This window comes from Eucyclogobius newberryi, unplaced genomic scaffold (genome assembly GCF_026437365.1).
Source record: "Eucyclogobius newberryi isolate DKJ021-1_F unplaced genomic scaffold, fEucNew1.0.hap1 SCAF_10, whole genome shotgun sequence".
Lineage (NCBI taxonomy): Eukaryota > Metazoa > Chordata > Actinopteri > Gobiiformes > Gobiidae > Eucyclogobius > Eucyclogobius newberryi.
The window spans coordinates 27,964,357-27,978,896 of record NW_027315724.1 but is presented as its reverse complement, the minus strand read 5'-3'; the positions used below and the strand labels follow the sequence as shown (position 1 = coordinate 27,978,896).

The 14,540-nt window shown below is 40.2% G+C and overlaps 1 protein-coding gene across 2 annotated transcripts in view; it reads left to right on the top strand.

Annotated features, from left to right (window-relative positions):
• The window catches only part of tenm4 (teneurin transmembrane protein 4), a 120,391-nt gene that overhangs the window by 16,923 nt on the left and 88,928 nt on the right, over positions 1-14,540 (top strand). The window contains exons 2-3 of one of the 2 annotated variants that reach the window (XM_072453164.1): positions 8,342-8,628; positions 9,835-10,107. In XM_072453164.1, coding sequence (XP_072309265.1) covers positions 8,406-8,628; positions 9,835-10,107 — 496 coding nt within the window. In that variant the 5' untranslated portion in view covers positions 8,342-8,405. Of the gene's footprint in view, positions 1-8,341; positions 8,629-9,834; positions 10,108-14,540 lie in introns of those variants that run through there. The other variant, XM_072453172.1, reaches the window with a different exon arrangement.

The following is a 14,540-nucleotide window of genomic DNA, read 5'->3' as shown; positions in this document are numbered from 1 at the left end:
CATTCCCCTCAGTGTTATGGGCACTTGCTGCCTCTCATATGGTTTTTATTTATGGAAGTATCCTTTTCTGTCTAGAGTGGGGTCCTGATTAGATCATGGATGCTGTTTGTGGCCTAGAGCTGCAGTGATCACTCCTAATTTTCTTGCTGAATTAAATTCATATATGTGGGAAGCAGTGTCCATGCCCAGATGAAAGGGTATTTCCCCTGCATGCATCGACAATCAAGACGACATAGCAGCTACAGCTACTTGATGTATATCATTGTAGTTACGTGTTACACTGCATTTTCAGTAGATAATAAAAGCTGCATTAAGGACCGATAGAGGATAGCACTGTCTAATGTTCAGCCAATGGGATCAGAGACTGCAGACCTCTGGTGCCTTAAAAGCAGAGGAAAACGATTGTGCGGGTCAAGGCTGCGCTGCCTCCAGCCATTTCATGTTTTAATCAGTTCAAGGCAAATCATCATACACCGACTCTCTGTACCCAAGGATAACCCTTTGAGGTTTCTCGTCTTCATGGTGCCCTGGTGAAGATGGCAAATACATGTTTTCATTTCTTATCTTGTACAGATGCTATATTTGAACATGCTGCTGTTACTCTCATCTTTAGTCTAAGAAACAGAGTGTAGGCCACTGCAGCAGCCACGCCTTCCAGACAGAGCATCTCTAACGCAGAGCTGTTGTCAAGTCAGTGATGAAGCTACACAGTGATTAGCCCCACCCAGAGGCTGCGGAGGCCCAGATGTGGGAGGTGAGTGCTTGTCAAAGCACGGCCGAGCAGATGACTCAGTCAGCCACTTGGAGTATATATGACCATTACCATGCTGAAACTCTCCGCTGTATATGGCAGATTAAACCACTGCATATTCCCATCTTCCACTAGCATGCTTTTGCACACACTCACTTTGCAAGTTATTGCTGTGATCGCTAAACCTAATACATAATAATAAAAAAATAATAATAAAAGAGTAAAGACATCACGGTATGTCGGTATGCGATAGATATATTGCAATTAAATAAATAAAAAATATCATATGTATAAATAAATAAAGTGATATTTCATTGGAAAGGCCAGAGAGTAATTGTAGTGGTTCACTTCCTTTCTGTGGGCCTTTGGTACAGCTTTATCACAGGGAAGTTTGTGGGCCCCCACTGAGGGAACAGTAATTAGTATACTGCCGTACTTTTAGATTTGGAATTGGACTTTTAACAAGAAGTGTTTTTTTTTTTTTTAAGAACATTCTCTCATTTAGGAAAAACTGTTTTGTTGTGGCAAGACAAAAACATAGATAAATAGGTCAATAAATCGTCTTAAAACTGTTTCTTATAATAAACACGTAAAACAACCTCGTAGGCAACAGAGTTGTGCAGTCTGATGGCTTTTCTCAGTCCGTCAGTGGAGGAGCATTGGGTCAGCAGTCTGCTGCCTGATGTCTGGGCTCTCAAGTTGTCCAAATTTAAGAAGTCATTATTGTTGCTGTGTATCTGAAAAATGGCTTCAGTATCTGTTAAATTGTTATTTTTGTTTGACTTTAAGAGGTCAGCCCTCACATTTACACAGTTAATAGCTCAATTCACTGAGAAATGCTATTGCTGAGACAGGCATTTCCATACAATAGCCATTACATTACATTCATTTGGAAAGTAGCAAGTGTAATACCCTCTCATTGACACAACAATCAAATTTGTATTAGGTATGTGCAATTAAAAAAAATACTTAAAGACTTTCGTAAATTGGTACTGGCTCTTCTGTTGGTACTGACAAACTTGTTACGGTGCAAGTAGCTCTAGTATCTGTTTTTTGGAGCGTTTGGTTTTTAATAAATGCTGCTTTATTTTTCTTAGCTCAGGGACAAATATTCAGCCTTTTTAGAAAGATATATAACTGTATTATATATTGCAAACACTGAGGCCAGAATAACACCATATGTATAATAAAGACTGAGACATATTTTATCTTTTTAATCTTTTGATTTAAATTCTTAAAGTGGCAAGTATTGGGTTTTAAAAGTGTAATCAAAGGTTCCCTCGTAGTGTTGCCAAATATCCACAGACCTGCTCTGTAGCTGCCAGAAAGCTAACAGCGATACCTGAAATGTGTTGGATATATTTTCATTAGGAGCGAGGCCAAGTCACTTTGAGACTTTTCCCAGCTGTTCCCTGAGCAGAGGTTAACCCGTAATGTGCAGTAAAAAGCCAAATGCTTCAAGCTTATTCAATGTGAATGTCTCACACTAGACAGGCAATGTTTGTAAAACTGATACAGAGCCGTATTATCAACTGAGGTATTGCTGATTCATTCCCCTTTTTTCTATAATCTGTAGTGTATGAAAATAGCTATAAGTGTTGTATATGTGTGGAAAAAACAACTAAAAGTGCTCTGAGCTATGGATACATAATAACATCACAGGTTTTGAGCTGTATTAAGGATTACAACCAAATATACTCAAACATACGCAAATAAAACATAACAAAAGCAAGTATGTTTATGATGAAAGAGAATATATCTAGAATATTCTAGGATCCTTAAGATAAAAACATGAAAAAGACCTATTTGAATGTGATTGGAATGTCCTTTTTGTCATTTTACTTTATCACTTAAGGCCAGTCATTGCGTAAATGCTAAATTGTGACCAATTGTTTGAACTGGATTCTTTCATTTCGATAAATAGCTCTGATCAGTTAACATTTGTTTGACTTTAAGAGGTCAGCCCTCACATTTACACAGTTAACAGCTCAATTCACTGAGAAATGCCATTGCTGAGGCATTTCCATAGAAAACGTTACAGTCTTTTTCCATACAAAAGCTATAAGTAACATTCATTTGAACAGTAGCAAATTTACATTAAGTCGATTATTGCTTAGGTAGCGTTTAGACTGGTTTCACCGCAGGCCACACATAAATCAAACTGAAGTCCAGCCTTTGACAGATAATGAGAGTTAATGGTGGACTAATGAGGGACAGGTCACCCCCCGCAGTGACCCCGGCTCTCCACTGCAGCCACAGCCAGTTCAAACCTATTCCAGACTAGGCTTGGTGTTTCTCTTTGTCAGGAACCACTGTCCAATCCATCCATATCACTGCTCTTCTATTTGTCATTGGGAACCCCACACAAGTTTAGTTTTCATTTCAGTGGCAAGTTAAAGTGTTTGATAGATTATCTGTGTCGTGCCCTACTATCAATAGGACATAAGACAAGAGAGCGCGCCGGCATTTTGCACTTACATTTTGCAGCATTAGTGTAAAGTTGAAAGTAGTGGTAAAAAATAAATGGCCTGTTTTTTGTTTTGTTTTAAAAAGTATTACGCCACTGCCTGTTCCGTCTGTCAGCTCCAAACCCCAAATGACAGTGTGATTAGTCTCAGGCAGTGTGCTGCGGGAAACCGTCCCAGACAACTCATGTTTACGTCTTGGCTTTTGCACATTCTGTTTCAAGCTTTATCTAGGCTCATTTTTGATCCTGTGAGAAGCCGATAGCAGGAATGCCCCCCCCCCGTCCCCGTCCCCGTCCCCGTCCCCTCCCTCCAACGACACCAGGCCGCCTCCCCTTAGTACCAACTTCAATTCAAGATCCATTCAACAACCTGATTTTTTTTCTCTGTCTATTGAAAACACACCTTTCTGTTGAACGAAGGGCCTTTCTATAGAGTCGAGGCATGCGAGGGGATTTCAGAATAGAAGTAAGCGATGCCTGTAAAGACCTACAATGGTCCCGAAAGACGATGCTCTTGATAAATTGCGCCTTTTACACAACACATAGGGAGTCAATGTGTGTTTGAGCAAAAATCTACAACAGATTTTATATATTTATAGTCCTGAATCTTATCTGGTCCTAAACCAGATGGATATTGAGAATGCAGCATGGGCTTTAGAATGTGGTGACCTCTAATTTCAGAAAATACAGGGAAAAAGTTAATTGTTGTATTTTCAATAATTTAACATATTATTATTTTTGTGGAGTATTGATCAGTGAAGTTTTAATCAGAGACCAATGGGACAGTATATTTTCTCCTCAAATTAAAATTCTGCTTTTACCCACTAACTCTAACGCTCATTAACTGAGTAGTAATTTGTTAAAATGTCATCACCAATCATTGAAATGTTATGTTTCAATCTAAACGATCAGTAGCCATTAACTGATTTCACAGCTAAGTAATTTGCAAATCACTTTGGGGATTTGACAGACAAAGGTAATGCATGTTTGCCTTTAGTCTTTGGCTTTGTGCAGAAATCATGTTTAAAAATGACAGGGTTTTTAATTATTGTGCAAAACATGTCTTTGTACATGCTGAGAACGAGATTTATATGCAACACCATGAATAGCCATTCTCAGCACCTCACTAATTGTTTGATGGATAGTACTGGGCATTTGCATTTATATTATACCCCATACACCTCCCACCCATTTAGACCCCATATTTAACTAACTCCTCACACTGTAGCACTGTAAAACTGAGGCCAGTTGTGAGGTGGTTAGCTGCTAGTCATATTGCTAGTTAGTGTGCTTGATGGTGTTACAGTGGTTTATTGCTTTGGGAGTGAAAGGTTCGGTTTCTGCATTACGGGGGCCAATGGGCATGACAGGTTAGAATTAATGACCTGCAAAGAACAAATGATAGTGTCTAAAACTGGATGATCAGATATGCTTCATCACTTTTTTAATGTTTCAGAATAAATCAATCTGTCAATATTAACCCCGTTTTCAACTGCAGCTCTCTGTCTGGTCACCTCTTCAGAGAGAGCTGAGATCTGAAAAAGCTGTTCTAAAGCTGTGCACAAAACTGATGCATGTGAATACTAATCATTTACTATTTCATCCCCATTTCACATTATACGTATCTGTCCTTTCTAGTCTACGAGCTAAAACTCCTTGAAAAAAGAGGAAGTCTAGGGCATTTAACAAATCTTTTCTGTTGGAGAGGGTGGGAATATTTGTTGTAGGTGGTTTGAACAACAAAGTGTAATATGGTTAAGAATTTGTAGCTTAAGTTAAATTCTGAATGTTAAGTGAGCAAATTATTTCCGTTAAGGTAATTCAAATATATCCCAGGTAATTAAAATATATCCCAGGCTTATTCCATTAGAGTCGAGGCTCATTAATTGTGTGGCTACATATCAAAATCATTTGTAATTTTTTGAAATAGTTAATAGAATGTCAATGTTCGACACAATTTAAATACCTCTATTGAAGGGGAAAAAGGTAATGCACAACTACGGTTAGGGCTGCTGTAAAATCTTATGAGTACTGTCAATATTGAGCAGCATCAAGGGCTTGTCAAGGCCGAGCTCCCACAGTTTTCTTCTGTCTACACTTTTATAATACACAGTGCTGCTGCATCACCACATCTGATGCCTTCAATTGACAATTATTATTTATTGCTTTCTGCCAACTTTTACTGGCTTGAGAGTTGTATAGAAGTAAGCAACTCAAAGCTCTAGTGCATTTGCCCAACACCCACAGACAAACACATCTCTATCAAAGCCGCTTATAGACAATGCATTCGAAAAGTGTGGAGTCTGCAATTGTTTTAAAGAGGAATACAGACCATCCATCATTCTTTTGTCTGCCCAGAGAGACCACGATTGATTTTGGATCATTACATAGATATGCTGTTAGCTTCTGTTTGGCATTGCTCCAACTGCAGCTTTGGCTCACAACGTTGTCTTTGAACCAGACTATTAGTAACCTCGGTTGAAAAGGTTTAATATCGGTCTTCATTTTTGCGTTCAGTAAAACCCAATAACCCATTCATTATTGTAGAATGAGAAAATCTTCCAATACAGTTTCTTCTGAGCATTTACAGTACAGTGTATATTGTATACCAGCCAAAATCTGCTAATTAGTGCTACATTCATTCATGCTACACTACAGTCACTACAGAAACAACACAATTTGCATTCAGAATGGCCTAATATTTTTGACAGCAACACCCAAGATGCACAGTATTTCAGGACCTACTTTTCCATGTCATATTACCTGTCAGTGTGTCACTTAAAAAAAGAAGAAGAAGAAAAAGTTTCCCATAGCCTCAAAGGTACAGCTCTTTGTACGCCAGTCGATAAATAACGAGTAGAGTTTGGGGCGAGAAAGAGAGATGGCTGATGTAGTGAGCCCAGTTCTTTGGAAATTAAAAACAATACACCTCATAGGGACTTCTTGAAACTCACACAGCTCCTTGTTCCCCGCTCTCTCACATTTGCATAGCATCAAGGATCTTGTGCAGAAGGTAGAAAGTTTGGGTCGTACAGGCTGCATGTGAAATGTGGGCAGCAGCTGAAGGGCCCTTGCAGTGGCAGTTTCTCCCCCACAAGTGGCAGAGGTCCTACTATTGAGGCCCCGAGTCATTAATCACAGGGATCTTTTCAGCTGTCAATAAACAAAAAGAGCCCCCCCCAATCCCGACAATAGTGTCTTCAGTAGTTTTTCTTTACCTCATCACAGGGGCAAATATAGTTCACTGGAGATTATTGTTTACGCTTCTGTCTGCTACAAATCTCATACAGTATTCATAAAGAGCTTATCTTGTGGAAAAAATCCTTGCCTGGACCACATAAGCATATTGTTAGTAAAACTAACAGATGTGCTAAAACTACTTTGCTATCTTCTTTTGCCCTTCTGTGTAAACCCCCCCACTCTTTTATCCTGATGCAATAACCGTTTGTTGTTTGCAAAGGTATTTTCTCTCAATCCATGTCTGACAAAAATTAAACATTTGATTAAGTTCAAATGCATGACAAATTGTTTCTTCATTAATTTTATTATTGCCACTCATCCTGGTTTGATCCAGGTTTTGTCCTGGCGTAGGCTTGATGCTTTTCTAGTCCCTGTTCCTAGTTCCAAGTTCCCAGTTTGTTTACAATAGTGCACGTGTTTCTCATCAGTAATCGAGTAGACTATTGTAGCTCCTCATTGTCAAATCTATTGCCCCATTGTCTAAAAACAAACTGAACACAAGATTGGTTTAACAAATCATGCTTGCTTGTATTATTGTCATAAACTGCAGAGTGAATGCCATGTGCCAAAAGGGGAAATATAATCCTCTACACAGACTCATCCCATCTTCAATCTAACTCTGCACTCTTTGACACTGGTGGTTTTATGATTCCAACTTTAATCATCTGTGCTGCTTTAGTGTAGCCCTTGTGCTTGGCTATTCCCCATTCAAATGCTGGTGATTTGTATAAGCTATATAAACAACACATTTCATAAAAGGACAGCTATCACTTTGGTTCTGTGGAAGGCCCAGCGTTTACACACAACACATAAAAAGCAATATTTGCAGCAGAGTTGGACTGTAAACTTTATAGGCGCAGTATTTGTTGTGTTGCAGTGGCATATTTCATCAAATCTAATCCTGCTGTTCTTCAAGCTTTCCTGATGTGTGCTGAGCCATACACTACTTCTCGGGAACTCGAATTTGCATTTTATTTATATTTGTGTTGCTTGGTTAACTTTAAGCACTATAATATCTGCGCTTTCGCCTCGGAAATAATCAGCTTTGATATTACATGCACAGACAGATGGCGGTGCCTTCAGATACCTATAGCCTCTATAGGCAGCGGACTCATCAATGTTTTCGAACAGATTTGAGTTTAAACTGATGCGCTTTTGGGCTAATCCATACAGCAGAGTGCAAAACTAAATTGACTTTACCCAAGAGTTTGCTTAGAAAGTTTTGCACTTGGATACAGTTGTGCTGTCAATGAGCAATGTATGCTGTAGCTGATTGTAGGTGCTTTGTGAGGAAGTGAGTTAAATGGAAGAACTATAAACTGCACTTTTGTGGGTAATCACTGTAAACTTTGCCAGTGTTTTTAAAATTGAAAGTTGAAACAAGGGATGGGCGATATATTCGTTCCACTGCCGGTATTGGCAGTTATTTGGCCGCGATGTTTTTTGGCTGGGCCCCTGGCTGTGTCTCTCATTCGCAGTTCAATTACATTATGTATTCATTTTTTCAATTCAATGTATCGTTGTAATGGGCAAGCTCACAACAGAGAAGCAGATTAAACAATGTCCCAGCATCCCGTGGCCTGCACACCCTCCTTAGTGAGGAAAAACTACAAAAACTATGTGGGAAAAAGTAGACACCTCAGGGAGAACCACAGTGAGGGAGGGATCCTGGACGTACAAGCTGCAGATATTGTAAGAGAGTTCATCCAGGACGATTAGGAGCTGTTCACTTTGAGCAGAGAGCGTTCCACCAGGCAGTTGAGGAGCATCCTGGTCTGAAGCAGCACCACAGCCCGAGAGGTGTGGAAGAAGGAGTAAAACACGTGAACTGCAATAAACAGACAAATTAAAACTGTAAATATTGTTGCCTTTCTTTTGTGCAGAGTCCCACAAACTGAGGAGGCTGTCGTAAGCTACAGTTGATGCTGATTGAGATCGGAGGCAGCCATGGAAGTGAAGGAACGCCGCCCCTATCGCTCGCTCACGGCGCGGCAGGACACCGAGCGCCGCTACACCAGCTCCTCGGCCGACAGCGAGGACGGCAAGCCCAACGCCAAGTCCTACAGCTCCAGTGAGACGCTAAAGGCCTTCGACCACGACTCCAGGATGGCCTACGGGACCCGGGTCAAGGACGTGGTGCACCATGAAGTGGACGAGTTCGGTCGGCCAGGTGAGTTTACACATCCAGTCTGTCAGTCTCAAATCCACAATATCAGAAAATGTAGAATTTAGATAATATGCTAAAGATGGTTTTGTATGTCATTAGAACCTTCACATTTTGCCCATTCTTGTTTTGGTCATCGTTTATCTTTATTTTAATCCTTGTTTGAATCTGATACAGTTTTGACTTGCAAATGTTAAGCCTGTAAATTCATGAATAAGGATATGAATGATAAATTGTACCCATAGGTCATTTTGATTGCAGCTCTTTCAGGAGGCATCACACCCATATTTCAAACATACAATCAACTCATCAATTCAGAATATGTGCAACCAGTATTTGCAATTCAAGATGGCTTTTCGATTATGATTTGACAAGTGGGATTTGTACATAGTATTTTGACTTATTGCAAAGTGAAAATAATTTGCTTCTATGTTAACGTATCCTTCATGTTATGTATACTTTATATGCTTCTCATAGTGTGCGCCTTATCCCTGATGCAGAGTTGACAGGGTGTAAAAAAATAAGTAAAGAAATGGTCTAATTTGTACAGTTTATATAAAGCCAAAGAAAAACCCCACCATTTCTTTTTTATGATGAGTCTTTCCTCGTCTGATCAATGCAGAGGTCATTTGTCACCTTAAATTGCTAACTGGTGTTCGAAACTGCACGGGCGACATGCATGTCTTCACCCGCTCGTTCAAATATATTATTGATCATCAAAGTTCAAATCAGATGTGATTGCACTGCTGATCTGCAGATTCACCACGGATCGCTGTGTGGTTTCATGCGGCGGAGGCAGCAATGTAATTTACATTTTGATTCATCCATATATGGTGTGAAAGGCGTTTATACCTCTAGTTGTTTCATAGTTGGTTCAAATACAAGGAACAAACGATGGCAGAAAGACAAGGTTGTGTCTGTTGTGTATGTTTTATTTACAGTGCTATTGGATGGCGATTCTAAAAAAAATCTCATTGCAAATTGGCTTCTTTTGTTTGGTATGGATTGACTTTTATTTACCCTATGAAAAATTGCAAACATAAATTGACTAACAATATAGCGGAAAGCTGTTCCTATTACCATCAGCACAGCTCTGTTTGCGCTTGTACACATTTCAATAAAGGCTCAGGATATTGCTGTCACCTCTCTCCGAAACAAATGGCAGCTATTAGCACGTCGTTAGTTCTCATTCTGTGTCTCGTCTGATTTCAGGGGCAGAGTTCTCCCTGCGAGATCTGTGTTACGGAGAAGCCCTGCCGTCGCACGTAGCGGCGTACAGGATGGAGCTGGGGCTGACACATCGAGATTACTCCGTCAGCGTGGGCTCGGACGCAGACACGGAGACGGACGGCATCATGTCCCCGGAGCGCGCCGTCAGGCTGTGGGGCCGATCCAACACCAAATCGGGCCGCAGCTCCTGCCTGTCGAGCCGGGCCAACTCCAACCTAACGCTCACCGACACCGAGCATGAAAACACGGAAAATGGTAAGAGACGGGTCCATGTGCGAGTGGTTGGTTTGTTGGAAGGAAGGGAAATATGTTTTGGATAAGAAACTACTTGAGGATAACATTTAATCTTGCCTCTCTTTGTGATGTTCCAAGCCTGGATTAAAATGAAAAGAAGGCCATCCAGTTTACCAAATCCAAAAGGGAAACAATACTCTGTGATGTGTGACGACAGTGCCCCCACATCATTAGCACATTCAGAGTTGTATCTTGATTTGAGTCCTGCTGTTTTCACCTCCCCCTCATCGCCGCCCACTTCTTTTTAATTGCTTCAAAAAAAGTCAGATTCCGGATCAAACATGTAGAGTTCAAAAATGTCACATAGACATATTTCAACATTAAAAACAGGTAAATGAAATTCCGCTGCTCGCTTCGATGAAATGTCACTATGAAGAGGCGAGGACTCTTAATTCTGAAGTTAATGGACCTGTTTCTTTGCCTAGGCTGGTTTAGATACATACTCACGATTGACCAAATGTAAAATATGATCTATGTATGCAATAGCTTAATACTAAATATGTATTAAAAAAAAAAAACATAGTATGCCTTCAAGCTAGAAGCAATTTGGCTTCCATTTTTCACTGCGTAGATACAGAGATATTAACTTCGGAAGATTTTTTTGTTTTTTTCAGCTTTGAATGTCTATGAACATCTCTAATAATGATAGTACTGTCTGTGTTAATCAATGTACTGAGGGCATGTGAACCCTGACAGGAAGTGTTCTTGCACTTTTGCTCGTTGGTGACAGCAGTTGAAGAAGTGGGAATGCAGTACATATTGAATTTCTCTTTCTCTGGCTTTGTATTTCTAATTTAGTCCCGTGGGCCTGATGAACCTATGTGTGAGCGCAGAAGGTCACTGTGGCTCCGGGGAAGTGTAAATATGAGACATGTCAAGTGTTGTGAAATGTCAGAAGATAATAGCTTTCTTGCTGAAGATCCTCAATTCTTTCTAGATTACCGTGCCATGATATTACAAAACTCTTCCTGGAAGTGTAAATGCCAATTAAGAAGTCTCATAAAGCTCTTTTCCCAGTACTAAATTGTCAGCAAATTCAGTAGCTGTTCATTAATGGCTTAGAGGGAGAGAATGCAGTGTAGTGTGGAGGTTATTGCATTTTAAAATGACCTGATTTGATGTTAATTGAGAGATTCCTTTGTTTGCATCGTAGCTCTTTTTCTTCTGTTTATGTCGTACGTTTAATTGTTTGCCATTGTTGTCAGCTTTATGTTGGTAAGAACAGTAACTTTGCTTTACATTTCAAAGACCCTAAAAATGTTTTAATAAAATCCTTAGTTCTTTTTTGTAATTCTGAAAAAAGTAATTTTCACATGTCGGGCATATACTGCACTTGTTATAGAGTTGTGTTTTATTTGGAACAAAGTTACCCCAAACCTAAATCATGCATATTAACTTTGAGATTTATGATAGTGTTCCCAGGAGACTTCAGAGATAGAGGAACTCATCAAGGGCCCTGCGGCAAGATCCTAATTGCCCCTGCACAGCTTTGGAGAGAACCTTTTGAATAGTTTTGCATTTCAGAGTGTGGCTCATTATGTATTAGTTTCTTATTATAACTGACAGAAATGACTCTTGGAAGTGGATTCCATTTGCCCGAATGACTCAGTCCGGGGACGTGGCATCCCCCCCTTCCGCTTGATCATTGGTGCTGCCAGGGGACGTAAATTTGACTGCATTGTAAGTAATTAAAAAGAATCTCCTCGGATAGTTGTTCATGTTTGCCGTACAAAGAGCTGCTTCTGCCGCCGCCGCCGCTGCTGCTGCATTGTGCCACATCTGTGAGACACAATCAAGATTCTAAGTAGCTTCTGTTCACCCGAGCCGAAAGTGCACTTGCATCTAGCATTTAATTCAGTAATGTCTGATAACATACAGTTTATATATGGCAACTTAATTAAAATCCATGACACAGGGCTGCTTGTGTGTGCTTTAATCTCTCTGAATCAACAAGCCATTTATTGCACTTTAATGTATTCAGAGCCTCGGGCAGCGCTCCCCCTCCTCACATATGACTTACTTGACCCTCGTTTTAATGCATGCAAATAGGCAAAAGTGCTTTTCTGAAACAATTTTCTTACTGCTTGTTTTCCAAGGCTGCCCTTTCTATGTATCGAGCTCCAGCCACTTGCGATGCAGTGAGTTGATGTTCATTACTCGTGTTCTTTCATAATGAGCGGTTATGCTTAATGACTAATTGCAAAGGAGGGTTTGAGGCTCGCACATCCACCAACAATGACCTACCTTGCAGACATACTGTTAACTTATAACACTTCTGTCTCCTAACTGTTTAATTTATAGCTTCTCTCAACAAAAGAAAATGAGAATCTAATTAGTTATTAGTCTATAACTTATGAAGCTAATTAGGGTGTCTGACAGTTAAAATGACCTCCAGACATTGTGTTTACTTGTTGATGTGAAGGATATTGCTCGAAGGTTGTACCGGTAGAACAAATTCATATATCACAAAAGATTATCCCCTCAGAAATGACTAAATTTATTTTGTAGGTAAGTAATGACCTGGAGGAAAATCTATGTTTAACAAAACCTGTCCTTGAAAATAATAGGACACATTGAGAGGTTTTATGACCCCCAAAAAAAAGACATTTTATTCATTTAGTCTTTCTTTAGCCCATGTCATGTTGTATGAAAGGAAATAGACTTTGTTCTATCAGACCATAGGTTGAGTAATGTGGCCCAGCTGTTTATGGGTGATAGTTGTGGATGTGTCGCTGCACAGGACCTGCACACTTTGCATGTTGGGACTTGGATTTGTTTCCTATGGCTGCATTTCCTTCTAGTCCTTTGGGAGCCCCTTGAGGACAGTTCCAGTTCTTCATTGCTCTCATGTTTTGGAGGCTAAACATCAGGATGCCAGCCCCACCTGCTGCGTTTGGGAGGGCACCATCACTTCTGGGTGTTGCCCAATTACTGCTTATCCAGATGTGTGCCCTAATCCCGGCTCTCTCCCGCAGCACAGGCCAGACTATTTTGCTGCTGTAACCATGAGAACTGGCTTGGAGATAGCCAAAGCCTGCGGAGGGAGTTATTATTCATCGGCCCCATAACCTGTGGAGAAAAATAATGTGGCTAAGGCCTACACACATCCTGTAGTTGAAAAATGCCCCTGTGACTGACAGAAGTATTTTTCTACAAACAGAATGTAATTAGTTCCAGTGGGCGGCTCTTTGTGTACTCCTTCTGTTTTTGCTTACTCCATTCTTTTGGCAGAGTTGTATTGATTAAGGAGATACAGTACAGCGTCTAATCGTAAAGTGTTGATTTAAACTAATGTGTGTTTCTGCAATTCACCCGCCCCATCACGTAACAATCTTCTAAAAGAGAGACTCACATATGCATTTTTCATTTATTTTCAGTGATTACTTGGCCACGGCTGTTTTTTTAAGATAATTCTTCAAGATCTTTAATAGAAAGTTTGCCCTCTCTAGGACTTCTGCTGCATTATCACTGCCGGAAAATCAAGCCTTATAATCCACAGACAGACAAATAGTGCGAGTTGAGTTGTACAGAGCGTCACGTTGCTTTGGACTAATATGACTAAAATAGTATTTATTTGAACAAGCTTGGAAATGCCAGGGACTTCACACAAAACACCTACATCTGTGTGAGTTCCAGACCCATGCTGTTCTTAAGTGTGCTGATCTTCACTGAGCGTGGCCCAAACAGCTGTGTAAGACATCAGCTGTTGTCCTGACTGTAGCAGTGGCTTGTTTCTTTTGTCTGAGCCTCCTGTATGTATTCATACGCTGGATTTACAGCGGTCTGGATTTACACCGGTCACAGAGCTGCAGTGGCGCAGGGCTTGTCCGCTGTGTCTCGGGACTTTTTTTAGTCTCCTGGCATTTTGCAAAATCAATTATTCACACAAACTAGAAAAACTGAGTCAAGATTTTGGAGACTTATTGGTAAAGTCCTGCGTGCTGGCCGGCAGCAGTCAGTGAGTGTGCTGGTAATGATCTTCTGCACATGCTTTTATCCCAGCATGCCACCCTGAGAACAATACAAGTTTCAGACACATCGTCAGATAATGATTTGAAGCAACAAGAACAAAAAGGGCCTAAAAGATAAATGATGGTGCTTTTTGGAATGATGAAACATTAGTCATCCATCAGCATTTTCTCTTCAAAGTCCACAGCAGTAATGTGCTGATGTGAGCGGGCTTTTAGCTTCACATGATACCACTGATGTGGACTTTTTTGTTTTAACTTTATTATTTTACAATGCTATAGCAAATTATACACAGTGCTTCCGTTTAAATTTAAAATAAATGTATGTATATAAGCTACTTTACAGCTACAGCACAGTATTAGCATGTGAATTGAGTCTGCATTAAATACAGAAGAGGATATTTGTGAAGACATTTCAAAGCCCTC